At 33.0% G+C, this 21,738-nt stretch overlaps 1 protein-coding gene across 1 annotated transcript in view; it reads right to left on the reverse strand.

The window, feature by feature from the left end:
* Nucleotides 1–14,317: 14,317 nt before the first annotated feature.
* The window catches only part of TRHDE (thyrotropin releasing hormone degrading enzyme), a 768,585-nt gene continuing 761,164 nt past the window's right edge, over nucleotides 14,318–21,738 (reverse strand). The window contains exons 19-20 of the mRNA XM_063446120.1: nucleotides 16,955–17,036; nucleotides 14,318–15,396 (exon numbers count right to left, since the gene is read on the reverse strand). Coding sequence (XP_063302190.1) covers nucleotides 15,250–15,396; nucleotides 16,955–17,036 — 229 coding nt within the window. The 3' untranslated portion in view covers nucleotides 14,318–15,249. The remainder of the gene's footprint in view (nucleotides 15,397–16,954; nucleotides 17,037–21,738) is intronic.

Genomic DNA, 21,738 nt, shown 5'->3' on the forward strand with positions numbered 1-21,738 from the left:
ATGACATGTATGCCATGTCATGATTCCCTTTTACTCCAGAAGTTTGGTCCTTAAGGGGTTAAACACTAAATATCTGATGTGTTTTGATGTTGATTTACCTATAGCTTAATTTGTATGAAGTGAGCTATGTATATAGATATATGCTTATAAAATAACTACTTTGATTGCCTCTATTCTTATTTAGGAGTAATTTAACAGATGTATATAATTTCACACTGTAGTACTATGAAAAAAAATTAGAATGGCCAATGAGCTGCACAAAAGATTTATTTATTAATTACAATATTGTAATTTTAATTTAGGTAAAGATTATATTAATCTGCTAACAGCTAATATGTTAATGCCATTGATAAAACAGTTCAGCAGATATAGATATTTGCCTGGCTTCATTTACATACAGATTATTTTCTTGTCACTTTCAACTTGGTGTAATAGCCTGCTGAGGGAGCCTTATTATAAATATATAGAAAAATAAAATTTGTATCCATAAACAAAAAATAAAATGTGCTTATGTTTTCAGCCTCCATATTTATGACAGCACATTTGGAAGGATTGTACCCATAATAGTCATAAGATTTGAAAATTATGGAATAAGACAGGATAAATTAAATGCAATGAAACAACAGCTGTTTATTACAGAGAAATTTCAGTGCTGTGCAAACATGAAGAAGAATATTTTAGCTTAACAAATATCTAATCTGCATTTAGCTCTACAAATTGCTTCCCAGGTTGACAGGTTTAGGATATATACCTACTTTGTACTGTTTTTTTTGTTTGTTTTTTAAAGTTTAGTTAGTTGTGTCATATGCCTACCCGAGCACTGCTAAATAACGGTATATGGTTGTTTAAACAGTTAATGGATATTTACTTGAGAGGGTGGGAGTTTTATGAAAGTTTTATGTTCTAAAAAGTGGTCTAAATTACTGAAAGTTGGGCAATCACTTTGGAAACCAAGTAGAACCAGCAGCCACATTCCATTGATAACTCCTCCTTTTTCACATATTTGCACCACTTTTCAGAACAAAAATACTTTCATAAATTTCCTCCTAAGTGTTCAACCCTCATTTGATTACCTTGCCTTCTGTTACTCTGGATTCAACTTGTAATCTCATGTATCTGACCTCTGTGCTATAGACCTTGACTTGTTCTTTGGTATTACCCCTCAGCCTTTCTATGGACACTCCATTAATCCAGCCACTAATAACAGTTAATATGGACTATCCTGTATTTTCCTATACATTTTCATTCGGGATTTCTTAGGACGACATCCCTTAATGTTATGTTCTGCTCCCCCTCCCCTCAACTTTATCAGACCCCATACCCTCAGAAAGTTCCTCTAAATCAGTGACCTTGTTCTACCATGTGCTCCAGCAACCCTCAAAGAAATCCTGTCTTCCTCGTTCAGGTCTCACTTTAGCAACATCATCCATTTCCTCTCCCTTGCTTATAAGTCCAGCTACTCTCTTCAACACATCTTCTTACCTCCTGACACCAGTTTTGTTACTGCAAAATGTTTTCATACCTTCTCATATTACATCAGTTCAGCAGCCAAGAAGAATACTCTAGTGAAAAGGAATAAATATTTGTGCAAATAATTGAGTCCTTCTTTCATTTAAATTTAGACTTTTGATTTGACGTGGAAAAGGAAGGTAAGTACATGAGCAAATGCAGAATTCTGTAAAAGTAAATGGATCAAGCCGCAAATACACTAATCCAATAAGCAGATATCCCACCATGAAGTTCTTCTGAATGCCACTCATATCTGTAGTTTGCAACTGTTATCACATCAGTATGAGGTTAAGTAGAATTCCTAGGTCAATGAATGGCTTGTGTTTGCAGTTAATATGTTGTGTGGTTGAAAGGGGAAATTAATTTTATTTTACCATATTGGTCACAGTGAAAACAAGTATGCATCAGATGCGGAATAAGTGATGTGTTCTTTTCAACTGGCTAGATTAGAATGTTCAGCTAATGCATTCTACTACTATATAACTTTGTGCTGCATGTATGCAAATACAAAAGTACAAAATGCGTTTTGTAATTTGTGTAGGGAATTGTCTAATATATGAATGGGTTATCTAATTTTCCATATTTAGCTCATATACTCACTGTGCCATTTGCGATAACACAGAAGATGCAAAATGACAAATGTTTAGACCTTGAGGCATAACTAAGAGCTATGTTATTCACATTATGAAACAACATTTCTCTCCCACTAGTGTTCCATCATTGTATTGTATTTTACTTTAAAAACACATGCATTATTTAACAGGAAGACGACTGTTTATGTGCTATATTTGAGAAAAACAAGAAACACAAATAAAATAAATGATAACCAGATTGTAAACTTAATTGGATATGGCCAACATTAATTATACCATAAAATAAAATGTTGAACAACATATAAAAAAAAGAAAACAAAAAACAAGAAAACAGGTATTAAATCCCTGTCTTTTGGCATCATTATAGTAAATTTTTTTCAGAAAGAAATGTGTATATAAAATAACCTGTACAACATTCTTTATGGTAGACATAAGATATTACAATATATTTTAGATATATATGAAATCTTGTTAGATGAAAACATTTACACCTGGATAAATTCTAGACTTGGCTGTTCGGTAGTGATGACAAGTAAATATAGCAAAACATAACAGAATATAGAAGCTGTAGTACAGGGGTCCTCAAACTTCATCCCCCCAGATGTTGCTGAACTACAACTCCTATGATTCTCTGGCTATCTATGTAATTCAAAGAATCATGGGAGCTGTAGTTCAGCAACATCTGGGGGGCTGGAGTTTGAGGACCCTTGCTGTAGTATATAGTTATTGGTGGGAGGTTTTTCTATTGCCATGTTTTATTTCATGTTTGTATCTAAAAATCTGCCAATATTTTTTTTACATTTAAACAATAGCTAACAGTATAAATATGCTAAAAAAAAAAAACTAATGTATGATAAAATGGGAAAAAAGTGTGTTTTAAGTTTGCGAAAAGATGGAATTACCTGTATATGATTTTGTTTTACAGTTCAAGGGATCTTGTGTAATAAAGAGTTATAAGGGGTATAATGTCAGCTAACGCCTTTTGCTTACCATAACAAAAATATTAATGAATTAGCCACTAACATATATAATAATATATATTGTAGATTGGATTAGCAGTATCAGTCCAGTAAACAAGATGCCACAATACCAGAGTATTGCAGTATGCAATGATACCTTTCTTTTTTATTGGACTAACATGATATTTGAAAGACAAGCTTTCGAGAGTTTTCCTCTCTTACTCAGGTCTGAAGCAATACTGATCAACAACTGATGTTAGAGCAGGGGAGGTGAGTGGGGTGTCATGAGCAGAAGATGTGCCTGAAAGTTAAAAGTGCAGGTTGGCTGAGAATAGCCAGAAGAAGGAAATAAACAGAGGCGAGTCAGTAAGCTAGTTAAAAAGAAGAAAAATAAACCACAAAAAAAACCCCCAAAACAGAGCAGGGCATGCAAGTATATAGTTGCATTTTAGGACCCCCCAATACAGTAAAACTGCACATTTTAGAGTGGCCTTTTATTGTGGCCAGCCTAAGGCACACCTTTGCAATAATCATGCTGTCTAATCAGCATCTTGATATGCCACACCTGTGAGGTAGATGGATGATCTCGGCAAAGGATAAGTGCTCACTAACACAGATTTAGACAGATTTGTGAACAATATTTGAGAGGAATAGGCCTTTTGTGTACATTGAAAAAGTCTTAGATCTTTGAGTGCAGCTCATGAAAAATGGGGGCAAAACAAAAGTGTTGCGTTTATAATTTTGTTCAGTGTATGTATATAAATTGATCCGATAAAGGTAAAGTGAAAATATTGAAAAAGTACTATAGGAGACATTAAGATGTGTGTTTTATAAAAAGTTTGGTGGTTTGTGAGAAAGCCCGAGTCTCCATGAAGTCCTTCATTTCTGGTGTTGAAATGTGTGATCATTTTAATCTCAAATGTCTTTTGTTCATGAGAGTCTTTGAAATTCTCTTTAGGAACTTTAATCCTGAGGTTTTGGATGGAGTGAGCAGTCTTGGTGAAGTGATGACCAAAAGGGTTCAATATCTTTTTCCTTTTTCTTGATTGAGTTTCTGTGTAGATTCACTCTGAGATGCAGCTTAATCCAGTTTCTCCAATGTAGCAACCTTTGTCACACACTGTACACTGTATCATGTACACTCGCAGATATGCGCAAATATGATCCTTTAATGCTGTCTGATTTGTTATTGTGTCTGGCTGTGTTATTGACACATATATGCTGACATGGTTTGCAGAGTGATTTGTTGCAGCGTACAGTGCCATTCTTTGTGAGCTCCTGTTCTGTACATTACTGCAGAGATCCCCAGATAGAAATGATTTCCCCAAGTAGTGGGTTAATCTCATAAGAGACATAGGTTGTTAGAGTAGGACCTCCCAAAATGGGATACATTGACCTTGTGGAAGGCTTATTCAATATATGATCATATACTGTAACTTAACCCCAATATTTTTACTAGATTAGATCTGTGAGCACTGAAGTTGCTGTTTAGTGGATGAGTGAGTTTGCTGGATCTTGTGTATTGTATGAATTGGCCACAGCAGCACCCCATTTATGCATGTTCAGTTGAGTGCAGCCCTGGTTTTATATATATATATATATATATATATATATATATATATATATATATATATATATATATATAAATATATATATATATATATATATATATATATATATATATATACTTACAAGAAACTTGGTACTTGCCTTTAAAATATATATATATCTCTTATAACATTGATCTTGTTTTGATCTTAACCCTGATATAATGTTTCAGTTACACAATTTCTTTTCATACAATACAGCATCATAGTGATGGAAGTTGCCTCCTAACATGGCCATCTCAGATTTATCTCACTTTCTTTTGGTTCACATTTCACATATTTATGACATGAGTATGGTGTACGTTTCACTGCCACAGTTTTCACACCACTCACATACATTCATCTCTCTGATTAAGGTAATCATACATATGTTTCACAGTACTTAGATCTCCTCTGTATAGTATAACCTATATTTCTTTTTTGCTGTATTTCACTTTGTTTCCTTTGCTCCTGTACACTATAGGTATTCTGACAGTTGTATACATGCGTTAGCTCTACGGAGGTCTGCTTCCCATGTCATCACGTTTTACATTGGTGTCACAAGTCCCACATGAGCACTTCCAGGTTTGATCGGACAGGGAGTCATCACAGGGATTGGTAAGTCACGTTAATGTTTTGTCTATAAATTGATTTATAACACATCACACTGTTGATCTTGAAAAAGACCCTCAGGGGTCGAAACATCAATCAGGACTTTGAATTTTTGAAGAAGTAAATTAAACTTGTCACATTGATTGACAATCCTTTGAGTGCACCCATTTCTTCAAATATATATTATATATAAATATATGTGAATCACACCTCTTACACACACATAATCAGCAACATACACACTAATGAGAAGGTAGCTGTGTATCAATACATTATACCTACATAAAACATAGCAGAGTCATTCGTCAAAGGTTCTGACTTATCAAAGTGATCCCATCATCCATCATTTGTATTTTATTAGTTATAGGTTCAATTTATCCACTGTTCTATGTAAATTACCAATAAAAGTATAGGTTCAATTATCATAAATAAATAAATACATGTAAAGCTTAAAAGAAAGTAAATACCCCATCACAGAATAATGTGTTTCTGACCCCCAAATGATTGATATATAATAGCAAGGGCATTAAGGTTTACATTTACAATGTTAAGTAAAGTGTATTATTACAGTATAAAGAGAACTGTGAAACGAACAATCTATTAAAATGTAAATATTAATAAAGATGGACTTTTATAAAGTGTGAGGCTGAATGATAATCAATTGATCAGATGTTGTGATATCAATCAGTGCAGAAGACTGTAGCAAATGAATACACAACAGCTGTTAATTAAAATATAAACAATTATCTTTATTATAAAACTTTTAGTAAACCAATGTTGGATTGTACACTAATATATGTTTTTTTCTCACTTTAAAATAAGGTAAAAAATAAAAGTAAATACACAACAGCAAGTATATTAGTATAATTAGGTATAATGAACAGCATAACAGAGTAGCACAACATACAAACATAAAATGTCAGTGTAACCCTACCATGATCGTTACACATAACCGGTTACCTAACATTAGCAAACCGCATAGGTAAAAAAAAGTAAAGTATAAATGTACAAAAGTATGGCTAAAAATAACTTTCACAAAATGGTTTCAGTGGAAGCTTACTAAAAGTGACAATTGCAATTGCCCAAAACATTGAGTCTACCTATTCATATGAATTGGTGTTGAAGTCTATAGAAGAATACATCATTTAATTGTTAAAAACTTATTTTCCAGCTTGGAACAGTATATGACTATTGCAAATATTTTTTTTTTTATCCTTGCAAAATTTTCTATTTCAGTAAATACATAGGGAGTATGAACTCAGATGCATCTCTACTGCAATATTGCTTTGTTTCTTATAATAATTGAGAGAATGGTCCCTCTAATATGATTAGGATCCATAATCCAGGAACAACCTGATACGTTTTGGTAGTGGCAATTCTGTCATTGGGAGTGTATGGAGATGATCCAGCACTTGGTCCACAATAATAGCAATGATGCAATCAGACAAAGTGGAGGATCTTAAAAGATGATTTAATTGAGTCACCTCAAGTCTTCTGTGAATGGGAGGTAAATGTCTAAACTTTTAATTAGAAAAACAGGGCAATGTTAAAAGGAGTAATATGTAGAAAGTATCAAATGGAGGACAAATCTTACCTCTGGTCCAGAGCTTGGAAAATGGCAAATAATTATTCAAATTACATGAAGAAGCCTTTGGGTAGGTCTTCATATATATATATATATATATATATATATATATAGAATCTACAGCTTGAATAAAAAATTCTAGTTGCACTAATGTCATGACAAATTATAAAAAAAATTAAGACAGAATATGGGTTAGTAGTAACAAAATATCAGAGCGCCATTACACTCATAACGGATATAAAATTAATAATGTGTTGGTATAGTAAAGATCAAAGTAAACGATTAGCTAGAAAAGATAATATGAGATAGTTTTAAATAAAAGTAGATAAAGAGGCAGTAGTCCCACATTGATCAGGAGGTGTCCGTTAAAAAAAGCTATCAATTGCACTGTTTATGGTGATCTTAAAAAATCTACTCATCAATATGATATATATATATAATAAAAAACTTTGTATGATGAACTAGAGTTATTGGAGAAACATAGCCATGCAGTTGACATTAGAGAAACTTCATGACATCCAATTTAAGAATGAGCAATTATTTTATGCTGTTATATACACTTATAGGTGATGCAGTGACCAGAAATTGTAAAGGATTACATTTATCTTTTAAAATTTAGCCGAATACTGAATATATATAAAAAAATTGTTACATGGTGACACTTGTTATCATTTAAAACTCTTACAAAATTAAAATAACAAATTCAGTAGTTGTATGAATTTCCCAAAAAATAAATCCCTAAACATTGTATCAGTTAATGATTGTTGATATCATAATTTGTGATCTACAGAGTCCTTTAAAAAAATATAACTAAGGATTATTTGCGCAATAGTTAATGTAACAGTATGCTATATGATCTAAAAATTAAAAGTTATGTAACAAATTAATATGTGATGCATTTTAATGCCAAATTTTATGCAGGTTAATTCAGCATTAAGGACTTTTTAAATTATCTGCCTTGGTTATTATTTTCTAAGAACATACACTGAGGTTTGATGTATATTTTAGCTAAAATTCTATAAATTTAGTAATAGCAACAAAATAAGTAGCGTAGTGAATTTGGAATATAAGAAAATGTTGGTTAAATGATGTATGTATGCCAGCACAATAATACCTAAATACAAAGATAACAGAGGAAGTCAGGAAATTACATTTATATATTAGAAACTAAGAAACCAAAATCATTAAAAAAGGGAAAAAAATTAAAATACAATAATGCAAAAAAATAAATAAAAATTATGCCCACTAACAATTTAATTTAGTAAATGGACTACAGAAGATGAGGAAAAGAGAGACACTTGCAATTAAGGTTTTTCTTAAAAGGACACTGTAGGCACTGTAATTGCTTAATTTCATTGAAGTTGTTACAGTGTCTTGAGACCCCTGGAATTATCCAACAGAGTTTTGGGAACCAGTTTTTTGAGACGGACATTATAGAAGTAGAAAATGATTAGAAAGGAATTAAATATTTTATTTTTGAAAAAAAAAAACACAAGAGAATGTTTACACCAGAAAGAAAAAATCTATGTAAACATTTAGAGATCTATACATGGATAATACAATTTCCTTATTAACAGGACTGTGCAAAGGGAAAGGAGTCTCCCAATGAGGAAGGAGATGAGATTTAACTTAACAACAGAAAGGCTTCTTCACAGTAAGAATAATAAATATATGTAATTCAATTTCTGTAGATATTCTTTCATTAAAATAAATGCATTTACGTTTCAGTGCTTTATCAGCAACACAGAATTTATAGAATAATCACACTGTGGGAAATGATTAATTATAACTCATTGATCCAAAGAGATATCTAATTACTATTTTTTTTGTTTTGCAAACGTGAAATTCTATCATGTTTTTATTTTTCTCATGAGCTGTTGCAAAATATAAATTGTAAAAAGGTTGTACTTGTTGGTCTCTTGTTGCTGTTTTACTTTGTCACTAGCTTCTCCCAAACATGAACTGATTTTAAAATTTCATAGATTGCATTACAATGATTCAACATTCCTAGATTGCATCTTTATCTACTCATTTATAAACAAGTAAGGGATCTACATGATCATGTTATGTTGATGGTTTTTATTTTTTCAGATTGAGACTTATCAGCACATAAGAAAACAATAACAGTAATTCTATGTTTTAATGATTGATATCGGGTGCAATCTATATTTATTGACTTTATTTTTATTCCCATAAATAAAACTTTTTTACTGAAAATGATATGGTTTTCTACTATTTTTATTGAGGCAATTATTTTCTTTACTTTCCTCAAACATCCTATGCTCAACCTACAACAGATCCAGAGGGACTTATCCTTATTGGCTATGAAACACAGAAAAGTAACATAATAGACAATTTGTCAATTGATTCTAAATGTTATGTTTGCGTATACCAATGATAAACATGTAGTAATGATTGTACCTTTTTTATAACTAAATATTTCATTTATAAGAAAACATATTGGACTTTTAAAACTGCTGCACGAATCAGTCTTCTCACTAATAGTGGAGTAAGATTACTTCCAGTAGGAAAGTGTTGATGCATACACTTGGCACATTGTATTTTATTTTCATGTATTTTGCAGTATAAAATGTAATCCATAAAGTCTCACTTACCATCATATATACTCTAGTTACGATTACCAGTGTGTAGATGAACACATTTATCTGCCAGAACCCACTAGCCATTGATGTAATGCTTGTATGTTTGCTTAAATTATAAGCTTACCCCCTGCTTTCAAACAGTACAGAGGGTTTCAGGGGATCATATTATTCCTACAGTCGGGGAGGGGATGGAGTGAATGAACTATTTCTCTGTTGACATTACATTAGGAATCCAAGATATTGATAAATATTGTGAGATGCTTAAATGCAGACATTCTATTTAAATTATGTTGCCATTTTTTGTAAACTGTATTGCTAATAGTTGTATCCTTACAAATACATTAAAGTAAGATATTTTACCTATTTTATTTATCTACTTTTGTCGTATATTCTGTGCGAAAACGTGAAATTTTGATTTTATACTAAAATTTTTGACCTTATATGAAGAAAAGATAAAGAGCACTGTATACTGTCTAAAACCTTTCATTTCCCAAATATTTTGTAAAGGATGAATGTGTTAGTAAAAAATAAGCATTGTGTAAATGTACATAATTCAAGTTTTTAAGTTTATCTGCAAAGTAATCTATACATAAAATAGCAGTGTAATGATGTTTATGTGCTAGCTATGCATGCCTTGTTTTAAATAAAAAAATCTATTTTTTTCAATCAAAAAGTGATTAATAATGAAGGGGTTAATATTTCTCTCTCAGTACAGTACACACAAAGGATAATATTGGGTCGGATCAACGGGTGTATTTCTAGACTATTCTATACATCTTCATACAGGTACATTAGAAAAAACTCTGGCATTGACTAATTGCATGGAAAAGGAATGCTTTGCTGGATGCCCTGTTGATTTACTAGAAATCTACGGAATTTGTCTAGGTGTCTCGTTCCCATTTGATTGTTTTGGGCACAGTAACAAATGAGCTGTTCCAATAATCTAAACTTCTTTAGACAATCAGATATCATTCATCAACAAAACTTAGTATGCTTTTAGTAATTTTCATTTTTCTAAATGGATCAGCAACTCTAAATAACATTGCTCCATTTTCATTTAAATAGCTTGTTTCTTGAATTTAGCTCAAAATATTAGCCAGAATACAGCTTTCTCACTAAATTTGCTTTTTTTTTGTAATCAGCTTTATAAATGAAAGATCAAGTTGAAACTATCATTTCAAACATCCTCAAAAGGGTAGAGAATGTATTAGAAATGCTAACACCATATTTAACTGTATTTTAAACTGCTTTGATTATTATCATTACTTGGTGATCTTCGCTTTCCCATACAATACAATTTAAAGGGACACTATAGTCACCAGAACAACTACAGTTTAATGTAGTTGTTCTGGTGAGTATAATCATTATATGCAGGCATTTCCATGCAAACACTGCATTTTAAGGGGAAAGTCAGTATTTACATTGCACCTAGGGACACCTCCAAGTGGCCACTCCCCAAATGGCCACTGGATGTGCTTCCTAGATCAGTGCTGCACAGTAGGCAGCTCTGCCATTCAGCATCCCCGCGCTCTGCACGGGGACGCTGAATTTTCCTTATAGAAATGCATTGATTCAATGCATCTCTATGAGTCTATGAGGAGGTGCTGATTGGCCAAGACGGTATTTGGCCCTGATTATTGCTGATTTTAGCCAATCCAATGCTTTCCCCATGGGAAAGCATTGGATTGGCTAAAAATTGGCAATTCTGATGATGTCGCCAAGGGGGAGGGGGCGGGACCAGTGTCGGTGGACCCACACAGCGCTGGAAATAAGGTGAGTTTCTCATGCTTTAGAGGGGAGTAAGGGGGAGAGGGCAAGCCACCTTAATGGTGGGTTTTGCTCTATAGGGTCAGGAATACATGTTTGTGCTCCTGACCCTATAGTGTTCCTTTAAAAAAAAAAAAAAACAATATTAAAAAGAAAAAAAAATCACTAAATGTTCTTTGAAAAAGAAGTGAAATAAAAATAAACATAGTGGAACTTTACTGTGAAATATTGTTTTGATTCTAAATGGGTCAAAGAAGAGCAATAAGCGGATTTTTTCTTTATTTTATATGCTGGTTTTCTAGACATGTCTAACAAAACATGTTTCTACATTCTCTGCTGGCATAGAAAATATATGATATACTTTGAGCCCTTTTGTAAGAAATATTGAATAATACATGACGAAAAAGTAGACATTTCTATTTTAACATAGATTTTTTGATTGGGTATTAAATCAAAGATGCCATGACACAGTGAGTATAGTTCTTTGTTTCCTTTAACAACTGCTAAACTCATTTTAAATTTTATAGAGATTAGTTTTAGCTTCGTATGTTTAGAGTGACCCAGTTCTGCAAAATGAATCACAGACTTGTCATAGTAACCAACCAGTTATGTGCGTAAAGTCTTTCTTTAATATTTTCTTTATGCTACCCATCCTAATATAATTTGGTGTACAAGTTTTGCATTAAATAAAGGTTATCAGATATAAGACATACCAATATAAGAATCTGTACAAATGCATATTAAGCATGATTGTAAGATAAATTAAAAATAAAAATTTCTGCTACAGCCGAGGAAAAATTAAATGTTTTAAGAGAAGTAATCAATCGGTCACCCCGGATTGAAGATTCACTATATCTCCAATCCCTGAGCAGAAACTTATATAATGTAAGTAGAGAGGTAGAAAAGACAAATCTCAAAATTCTATTGCCAACCTAGAATATCATGTTTGAAAAGTGCTCTTGACCCATAGCTAAACTACAAACTATTCAATATTTTGAATTACGCACCCTTTCTTTTTAAAGGTATAATGCTGCAGCAAACTTGTATTTTTGTACTGTGTTTTATAGTTGCAATCATAATTACTATTCACATTGCATTTGCATTAGATAAATAATTAACTTGATGCATCATTACGTAACTTGACCTTACAAACTTGCAAATTGCAAAAAGAACTGTTACAAGTCTTTAGCCAATAAAACTGATCATGTTGATAACAATAAACTCTGCAATACTTATTTTATTAGTGTACATTTCACCCATGTAATCACTGGTTTGGAGAAAGCAAATTGCCTGTCTAATGCTAAGATGTAATAACACAATCTGCAAAGGTTCATTTTTTTCCATTTTTTGAGGTTCTATGTACTTAATCATCATAAAAAACAATGAGATGTTGATTTTCTCAAATTCCCCAGCATACTGTTTTGCATACTAGACAATTTTGACTTGATTCAGTAAATTTAACAGCTCCTACCCGTAGGCTATATTGTTATATTGGCAGTGAAAAGCACAACTGTGGAGTTAAAACTGCTAGTGCATGGGCAGAACTGCTTATTACACTTTAACTCATAAATGGCATATTTTGCTAATAAATCGCGTGAACTATTTTATAAAAAAAAGTATCAACAGCCAAGCTAAAAGTTATAAAGCTCTCTATAATTTCCATTAATTCTAGATAATTTTGCAGTAAAAAAAGGCTAACATTTTGAATTTTTGAGTAGCAGCTAAAGTCGACACTGAAATACCATTGTATTGATAATTACACAAATTAGCAGCATTTTTATGTCGTTTATTTGCAATGATTGGTCCTATAGAAATGTAAATACTGGTTCTGATTTTGCTTTTATTCAAATGTGTATGCATGTAAAAGTTAAAATAATAAGGTACTGTCCTGCTATAGCTATCTATATGATTTATATGAGTTAACAGAGATATATCGTTATCAGATTTATTTATTGTATGGTCAGAGGTTCTCTGACTAAAATAGAAATTTTCCCCCAAAATTTTTTATTTGGAATTATTCACTGTGTTAACTGTTATTTACGGAACCTTATACTTTTCAAACTTTAATGGAGGTTTCAATATTTAAAATTAAATTATGTTTTCAGAGTTCTCGAGGTTAAGTCATTTGTCTTTCCTCCTTTTTTCTGTTGTGTGAGACATCAGCCTCTATTCAAATGTACAATGAAAATAACAAAAGTTGTAATATACAGTGGGACCTCGGTTTACGAATTTAATGCGTTTTCCGGGACATTTCTTACTGCGAAAATTTAGTAAACCGAAAAGTGGTTTCCCATAGGAATGCATTAAAAAAAACAATTAATCCGTTCTGGAGGTCAGAAAAAAGTCAAAATGAGCTGGCATGGAAACCAACCCACAATGCAGAACACACAATAAAAGTAATGCAGACGACAAAGCTCAGCTCCCTACCTTTCCACCGCTTGAGAAATGCACCAAAAAGTCCCAAAACAACTTTAAACAATTTCCAGAATGGCTCCAAAGCTCGATGCAACAGCTACTCCAACACCACATGCTACCCACAGGCTCCAGCATGCAGGGGGCGGAGCTATAAACCGCCCAGGTGCAATGCATCCTGGGGAAACTTGCTTTGTATTGCAAAAGAAAAAATTGTAAACCAAGGCATTATTTTCAATGGATTTTCATTTGTAAACCAAAAATTATGTTAGCCGAGGAGTTTGTAAACCGAGGTCCCACTGTATGTTAAAATTTTAAATTCTGTCAAGTTATAGATATTGTTACATTTGTAAAAACCACAAGATATTTTAGATTTCATTAACTTCCACTAGCATATTTACCTTGGTTAGTAAAACAAATGGACAATATGGAATTGCAATTATGTAGATTGGACAATTAACAAAGCACTCATGTAAAAGTAAAAAAAAAAAATAATACTTATACATTTTATAGATTTTAAATGGCACCTTGTTCCTAAGACTAAATACAAAAGCACGTTTATACACTTTGATGAACTAATTACAGGAATTTTCAGAAATACTGAATATTTTTTTATGAGAATTTATGTAGCATAAAGTACTTTTATGACAAATATATCTTACTAATTATAGTAATATTTACCTATGTTTGGAAACAATACTAGCTCAAGAGAAGCATGTTTCCATAGGATCTTATATATATCTGATAGACTGATATCATCTTTGCATTTGTCTTATATATTTCTTGACAAATACTGATAAATACATAACGATTTAAATAAAATAATAACCACAATATTTCTGTTATTTAAAAGACATACAAATGCTGATATTTGTGGGGCTTGTTTGTTGGTGCTGACACAACATTATGTTTATACAGAACATAGTTTGATGAGTTTGTAAATACACAAAAAAAAGGTTATTTATTATATATTATATGTCTTTTCTTGGCATTCTGTACACCCTAAGCATTTCATGGCCATGGTAGAAAAGCAATAAAAATCAATTTAATATGCATGTTTACATTACATTATTTAACTTTCAAAATGTTTGTCATTGTCATACTTGAAATATCAATCACTGCTAAATCGTTAATTTTGGGGAATTACTTTTTATAATTACAGCTGTGTGTAGTCATAATTTCTGCTTGACATAATATTTTGTATGTTGATTCCATCCTCATGTTTGACTTCCATTTGCAATGATTGTCATATTTAGTCATTGTGCTTTTGCATAATGCCTGCTATTTGATGTAAAGGCAGTTCAAACGCAAAACAAGGACATTGAAGGAAAGCATGCTGGGATATATAAGCACACTTTACGACCATGCACAAAATAGAACTTGAAAAATATACAATAACATCAACATGCGCTTCTTATAGAATGTTTCCTGGAATGACTTCTCACAGTCACTTCTCTTGAAAAAGTTTCTTCAGTTTTGAAAAAGAGCCGAGTGCAAAAATAGAGAAAGGCATATTGTGCCCCATCTTTGCTGTTATTTAATAATTTTACAGCATGCATTCTGGTCTCTTCCAAGAAATGTGTCTTCGTTGATTAATTAAATCACTGTCTTTTGTTTCAAAGTTTAATGTTTCAAGGTTTTTCTTAACCACTGAAATAGTTCTTCTCTGTACAGTAATTGCCATCGGACATTGGCATCGACTGTTTCCACTGCCCTGGATAGAGATGATACAGATGACCCTCCTTTGTGGAGCTGTATAAAGTTTTTAAGCTGTGGGAAACAAATATAAATGGTTATATGTACAAGTCAAGACCTATTTGAACTAACAAATATGTATCACCTTTGTAGGTTTAGCCATCCTATTAAAAAAGCATTGCCAGCTATTGAAATGTGTTGCAAAGTCACCTATTGCAACTGACCCTTAGTGTATGTGTCAATTTGGTGTTAACATTCATCTTGGTGCTTGTGGAAACAAAAAAAAAACAGGAAGAGTATAATTGGAGAAGGGAAGACGAGTAACAAAAAGTTAGAACTTTATACAGCATTTTGTGCACATGAGCAAATGCTTGTTTGATTTGCTTGTTGACTGCTAAATTATGTTCTAGAACAGTCTAATTGTGAAAGCTGAGAAATTAACAAAAAATAAAGATTGTCTTCAGGACATACACAGATATATATTTTCCAGAGGCTATGCCAATAGAGATTATTGATCGCCTTTTCGGCCGATTGCCAGTATACAGTGCAGATATTCTTCACATTTAATGTTTTGGAAAAGCAACACAATTTCTGCACAAATCTGGCATTAACTGAACATGCTGACAGCAATCACACTCATATCACTCTCAGCCCAGCCCAGTACATTACCATAGATTATTCACTGCCTCACCTCCCTGCTTTTAGCTGAGCTCAACATGCAGGTAATTCCAAGGATGGGTGACATGAGGTTGTGATGTTGTGCCTCATTGGCTGCTGGGTGACGTTTCTGGATGCATAATATGGTGTGTGGTGACTGGGATAGGTGAGTATGTTATTGATAAGATTGCTATAAGACTGATATTGATTATCAGAAATATGTTGGATATTAGCTGAGGGTCCTTACAGGCAGTGGAGGGAGGAGAGGTTCATGGATCACTAGCCATGCCTAAATTTCCACTCACAGAGCAGAATGTCCACTTTCCAATGTCTTGTGGCTGAAAGGGAACTTTGAGCCAACCCTAAATCATGCACTTCTCTAAAACAACTGTGGATACCATCATATATAAGCACACAGCCCACATAATGTATTTAAGCTGCTATTTGTAAAGAAATGATTCCTGCATTTCATCCTAAAACAATAAGCAAGAACTGTGACTAATGTAGATTGTATTCTTTGTAATTCTCGGATGTGTAGTTGTGTACGTGTAAATATTTAATGCTAAATAACTTTTTGTTATTAAGCATTTGTTCATCATTTGATTACCACAATATATAGGTAAAATGATTAGCATTCTGAAAGGAGACACAAGACTAAGAAGATGATTCAACCCCATATTTTGTGTTCCCCACTGTTTAATAACTATAACATACAATAATAGTTAACTTTATTTTTCTGTAATAATTTTTAAAGTGCAAAAGTGTATTAAACTACCATTTAATAATAATAATAATAATAATAATAATAATAATAATAATAACAATTATATGAATATGCACTAAATGATGCAACATTGCAGTATAATGTTTTACTGTGCATGTATTTATATGTCCATAAGAAAAAAAGGTTCCCCTTTCTAAAGATTTTTTTAATATGCTATATATCAGAATGCAGAAATACATATTAAGCATTTACCTCATTCAGCTCTTCTTCAGTGTTGAGAAATTCTGTTACTCCACTTATAAGTTTGGAATTCATAAACAATGCTTCTCCATATCTTGAAAAGATTAAAAAAACAGTATTTAAAGACATATAAGAGATTAAGCTCCTGTAACATCAAAACGTTACTGCACAATATACCCTATTGTAGTATCTAACTAAAACAAAACAACAAAAACAGACTTGGTTCATTTAGAGTTAAAGCAACATTATAGTTAGCAAAACATCAGTAGCTTAACCCCTTAAGGACTGAACCAAATGTACACGTTGTGAACAGAACAAAACGTAAACAAAACCTGGCATTTGCGCTATATGTCTGTCCAACCGCAATTCACCTCTTTTATATTAAATGCACCCCCCTTATTATATATCATTTTATTCAGGGGAAACAGGGATTTCATTTAATATTAAATATTTAGATATGAAACATAATTTAATATGAAAAAAATGGAAGAAAATAAGAAATGTTATTTTTTTAGTTCTACGTGACATTTTAACTGTCAATGTCATAATACTGTTTGCTTTTACTGCAATAAAATACACATATTTGTATTCAGCAAAGTCTCAAGTGTATAAAAGTACCCCCCATGTACATGTTTTATGGTGTTTTGGGAAGTTACAGGGTCAAATATAGCGTGTTACATTTGAAAATGAAATTCGCCAGATTGGTTACGTTGCCTTTGAGACTGTATAGTAGCCCAGGAAATAAATTTATACCCATAATGGCATACCATTTGCAATAGTAGACAACCCAATGTATTGCAAATGGGGTATGTCTAGTCTTTTGTAGAAGCCATTTGGTCACAAACACTGGCCAAAGTTAGCGTTAGTATTTGTTTGTGTGTGAAAAATGCAAAAAACGCCAATTTTGGCCAGTGTTTGTGACTAAGTGGCTACTAAAAAAGACTGGACATACCCCATTTGCAATACCTTGGGTTATCTACTATTGCAAATGGTATGACATCATAGGGGTAATTTTCATTCTTGGGCTACCATAGGGTCACAACGGCAACGTAAGCAATCTGGCGAATTTTAGTGTTAAAAAAATGAAACACAAGCCTTATATTTGATGCTGTAACTTTTGAAAACAACATAAAACCTGTACATGAGGGATACTGTTGTACTTGGACTTCGCTGAAAACAAATATTTGTGTTTTAAAACAGTAAAAAGTATCACAGCAATAATATCGTCCGTGTAAGTGCTGTTTGTGCGTGAAAAATGCAAAGAAACGTCACTTTTACTGGCGATATCATCGTTGTAATACATTTTACTGTTTTGAAACACTAATATTTGTGTTCAGCGATGTCTCCCGAATAAAACAGTACCCCCCATGTACAGGTTGTATGGTGTCTTGGAAAGTTATAGGGTTAAATATAGTGCTAGCAAATTAAATTCCCTATACTTTCGGCATGGGTTGTCAGGCAGGTCCCGCTAATTGTAATTAATTAGGATACCTAATTATGTAAAAATATTACATACATATATGTGTAGAATTAATATATATATATATATATATATATATATATATATATATATGTGTGTATATATATGTATATATATATAATTTTTTTAAATGTTTTTTTTTATATATAGGTGATATATACGTATATATTTATGTATATAGATATATATATATATATTATTTTGTTCTACGTGTATTTGATATAAATATATATATATTAATATCAAAATACAGTTAGAACGAAATAACACACATCTATATATTTTTTAATAATTTATTTTTATTTATTTTATTATTTTATTTTTTTACGTATTTACATATTTATTTTTTTGTATTATATATAAATATATATATAACAATAATTATATATATATTTAATCAGTATCAGCCTACATGTAATTTGATAGTAATATATATATATATATATATATATATATGATCTAAGTATATATATATTTTTTTACACTTATTTTAATTTAATTTAATTTCCAGCCAGCAGAGGGACTAACTGTCATTACAGGCAGTGCCCCTGCTGGCAATGCCTGAGCCAGCTATCCCGGCCATGTGATTGTGAGGTCCTGACAAGGACCTCACTCTCACATGGCAGGGGGGCTCCCAGGAGGGATGATCTGCCACGGGGGGCTCCCTGGGAGTCCCCCAACCGTGATCGCCGGCGTGGAATCGCCGGCGACTGGGTAAGTAAGAAAAGACCGGAGGCGTTTAGAGCAGCGTTTAGAGCCGCTTAAAATAGGGCGTAATTGTACGCCCTCCGGTTTTAAAGGGTTAATGAAGCAATGTTTGCGTATAGATCATGCCTCTGAAATCTCACTGCTCGATTCTTTGCCATCTAAGCATTAAATTACTTTTGTTTTTGCTTATGCAGTTCTAGCCACACCGCCCCTGTCTGTGACTGACACAGCCTGCGCGGAAAAAAGTTAACCTAATTTAGAAATTTATCTCCTACTCTGTAAATGTAACTTTAATTACATACAGGAGGCTCCTGTGAGGTATGGAAGGTTATTAACAGAGCAAGAGATGATATTGTAAATTAAACAGATTGCAATAAGGGAAGTGAACACATTGGATGCCTCTTTACAGGAAGTGTTCACAAAGGCTGTGTAGGTCACATGCAGGGAGCTGTGGCAAAGGCTGCATAAACAAAGTGATTTAACTACTAATCGGCAGATAATTGAGCTGTGAGACTGCAGGGGTGGGATCTATACATCAAGACTGCTTCATTAAGCTAAAGTTGTTTTGGTGACTATCGTGCCCGTTTAAGAACAGTTCTTCCTTGAACATTAGGGTAGTTGCAACAATTTATACTAATAAAACCAATGTCAGGGTCTAAAACCTACTCCTCTTACATTCAGTCACTTTTTAGAACTACTAAAAGTTTTAACCATATAAAGTGGGAAAAACAGAGGATGGAAGGAGATGGAAGGATTTATAACAGAGTACCACTTAAATAGTACAGATGCCCAAACATTAGATCCCCAGATGCTATAGAACTAGAACCCCCATCATGGTTTGGTAGGTATTAGAATGCCAAAGCATAATGGAAGTTTTGTGTTAAAACTTCACCTTTTGGGCACATCTGCTTTGTAGTCTGGAAGTCTTTCTATTCATTCTCATCACCTCTATTATTGTCTACCAAATGTCACAGGTGAAGATAAAGAGCGTCAGGTGAGTTACCAATCTGGATTGGATAATTCATTCAATCACTAAGTCTAATAGCAAGATAAGCCAAGCATAAGGAAAGAGATTATCAATAAATATTTATATAAATAAACAGTATGGCTTATTTAGATTTTTGTATATAATAATGCAATCCTACCAGCTAACAATTTTTGGGCAGCTTGAGGTAGTTAGATGTGTTTCATAGTGAATCCACAAAAATATAGGTAATAGCAGTAGCATGTAAAGAACCCAAGCAATATGAGAACCTAACTCCTCTGGTTTGTCTTCCCTTGAAATTATGTGAGTAAATCTAAATTGTCTTTTACTTATCTAAGTCTGTGATGCAACATACTACATTTTCCAGGCCTTACTTAGGATCAGCATGTCACTAGACCACGGAGTTGAATTTAAGAATATGTAAGAAGTGTATATGTTTCCCTTTGTTTCACTCTTTTAACATCTTGACCTTGTGACCAGACCATTTTTCAATATATTACCGTTAAGGACCAGTGCTGTTTTTACATTTCTGCTGTGTTTGTGTTTAGCTGTAATTCTCCTCTTGCTTCTTTACTGTACCCACACATAACTGCAATCTTTAAGTTTGGATTCCAATATTGTTGAATGGGTGAGGCAGTGGCTGAGTGACAGACAACAGAGGGTTGTAGTCAATGGAGTATATTCGAAGCTTGGGCTTGTCACCAGTGGGGTACCTCAGGGATCTGTACTTGGACCCATTCTCTTTAATATTTTTATTAGTGATATTGCAGAAGGTCTTGATGGTAAAGTATGTCTTTTTGCTGATGATATTAAGATATGTAACAGGGTTGATGTTCCAGGAGGGATAAACCACATGGCTAATGATTTAGGTAAACTAGAAAAATGGTCAGAGTTGTGGCAACTGACATTTAATGTGGATAAGTGCAAGATAATGGATCTTGGACGTAAAAACCCAAGGGCAGAGTACAGAATATGTGATAGAGTCCTAACCTCAACATCTGAGGAAAGGGATTTAGGGGTGATTATTTCTGATGACTTAAACACAGGCAGACAATGTAATAGAGCAGCAGGAAATGCTAGCAGAATGCTTGGTTGTATACGGAGAGGTATTAGCAGTAGAAAGAGGGAAGTGCTCATGCCATTGTACAGAACACTGGTGAGACCTCACTTGTAGTATTGTACGCAGTACTGGAGACCGTATCTTCAGAAGGATATTGATACCTTAGAGAGAGTTCAGAGAAGGGCTACTAAACTGGTTCATGGATTGCAGGATAAAACTTACCAGGAAATGATCTTAACATGTATAACTTGGAGGAACGACGAGACAGGGAGGATATGATAGAAACATTTAAATACATAAAGGGAATCAACACAGTAAAGGAGGAGACTATATTTAAAAGAAGAAAAACTAACACAACAAGAGGACATAGTCTTAAATTAGAGGGACAAAGGTTTAAAAATAATATCAGGAAGTATTACTTTACTGAGAGGGTAGTGGATGCATGGAATAGCCTTCCAGCTGAAGTGGTAGAGGTTAACACAGTAAAGGAGTTTAAGAATGCATGTGATAGGCATAAGGCTATCCTAACTATAAGATAAGGCCAGAGACTAATGAACGTATTT

Source organism: Pelobates fuscus, chromosome 3, assembly GCF_036172605.1.
Source record: "Pelobates fuscus isolate aPelFus1 chromosome 3, aPelFus1.pri, whole genome shotgun sequence".
In the NCBI taxonomy this organism is placed as follows: domain Eukaryota; kingdom Metazoa; phylum Chordata; class Amphibia; order Anura; family Pelobatidae; genus Pelobates; species Pelobates fuscus.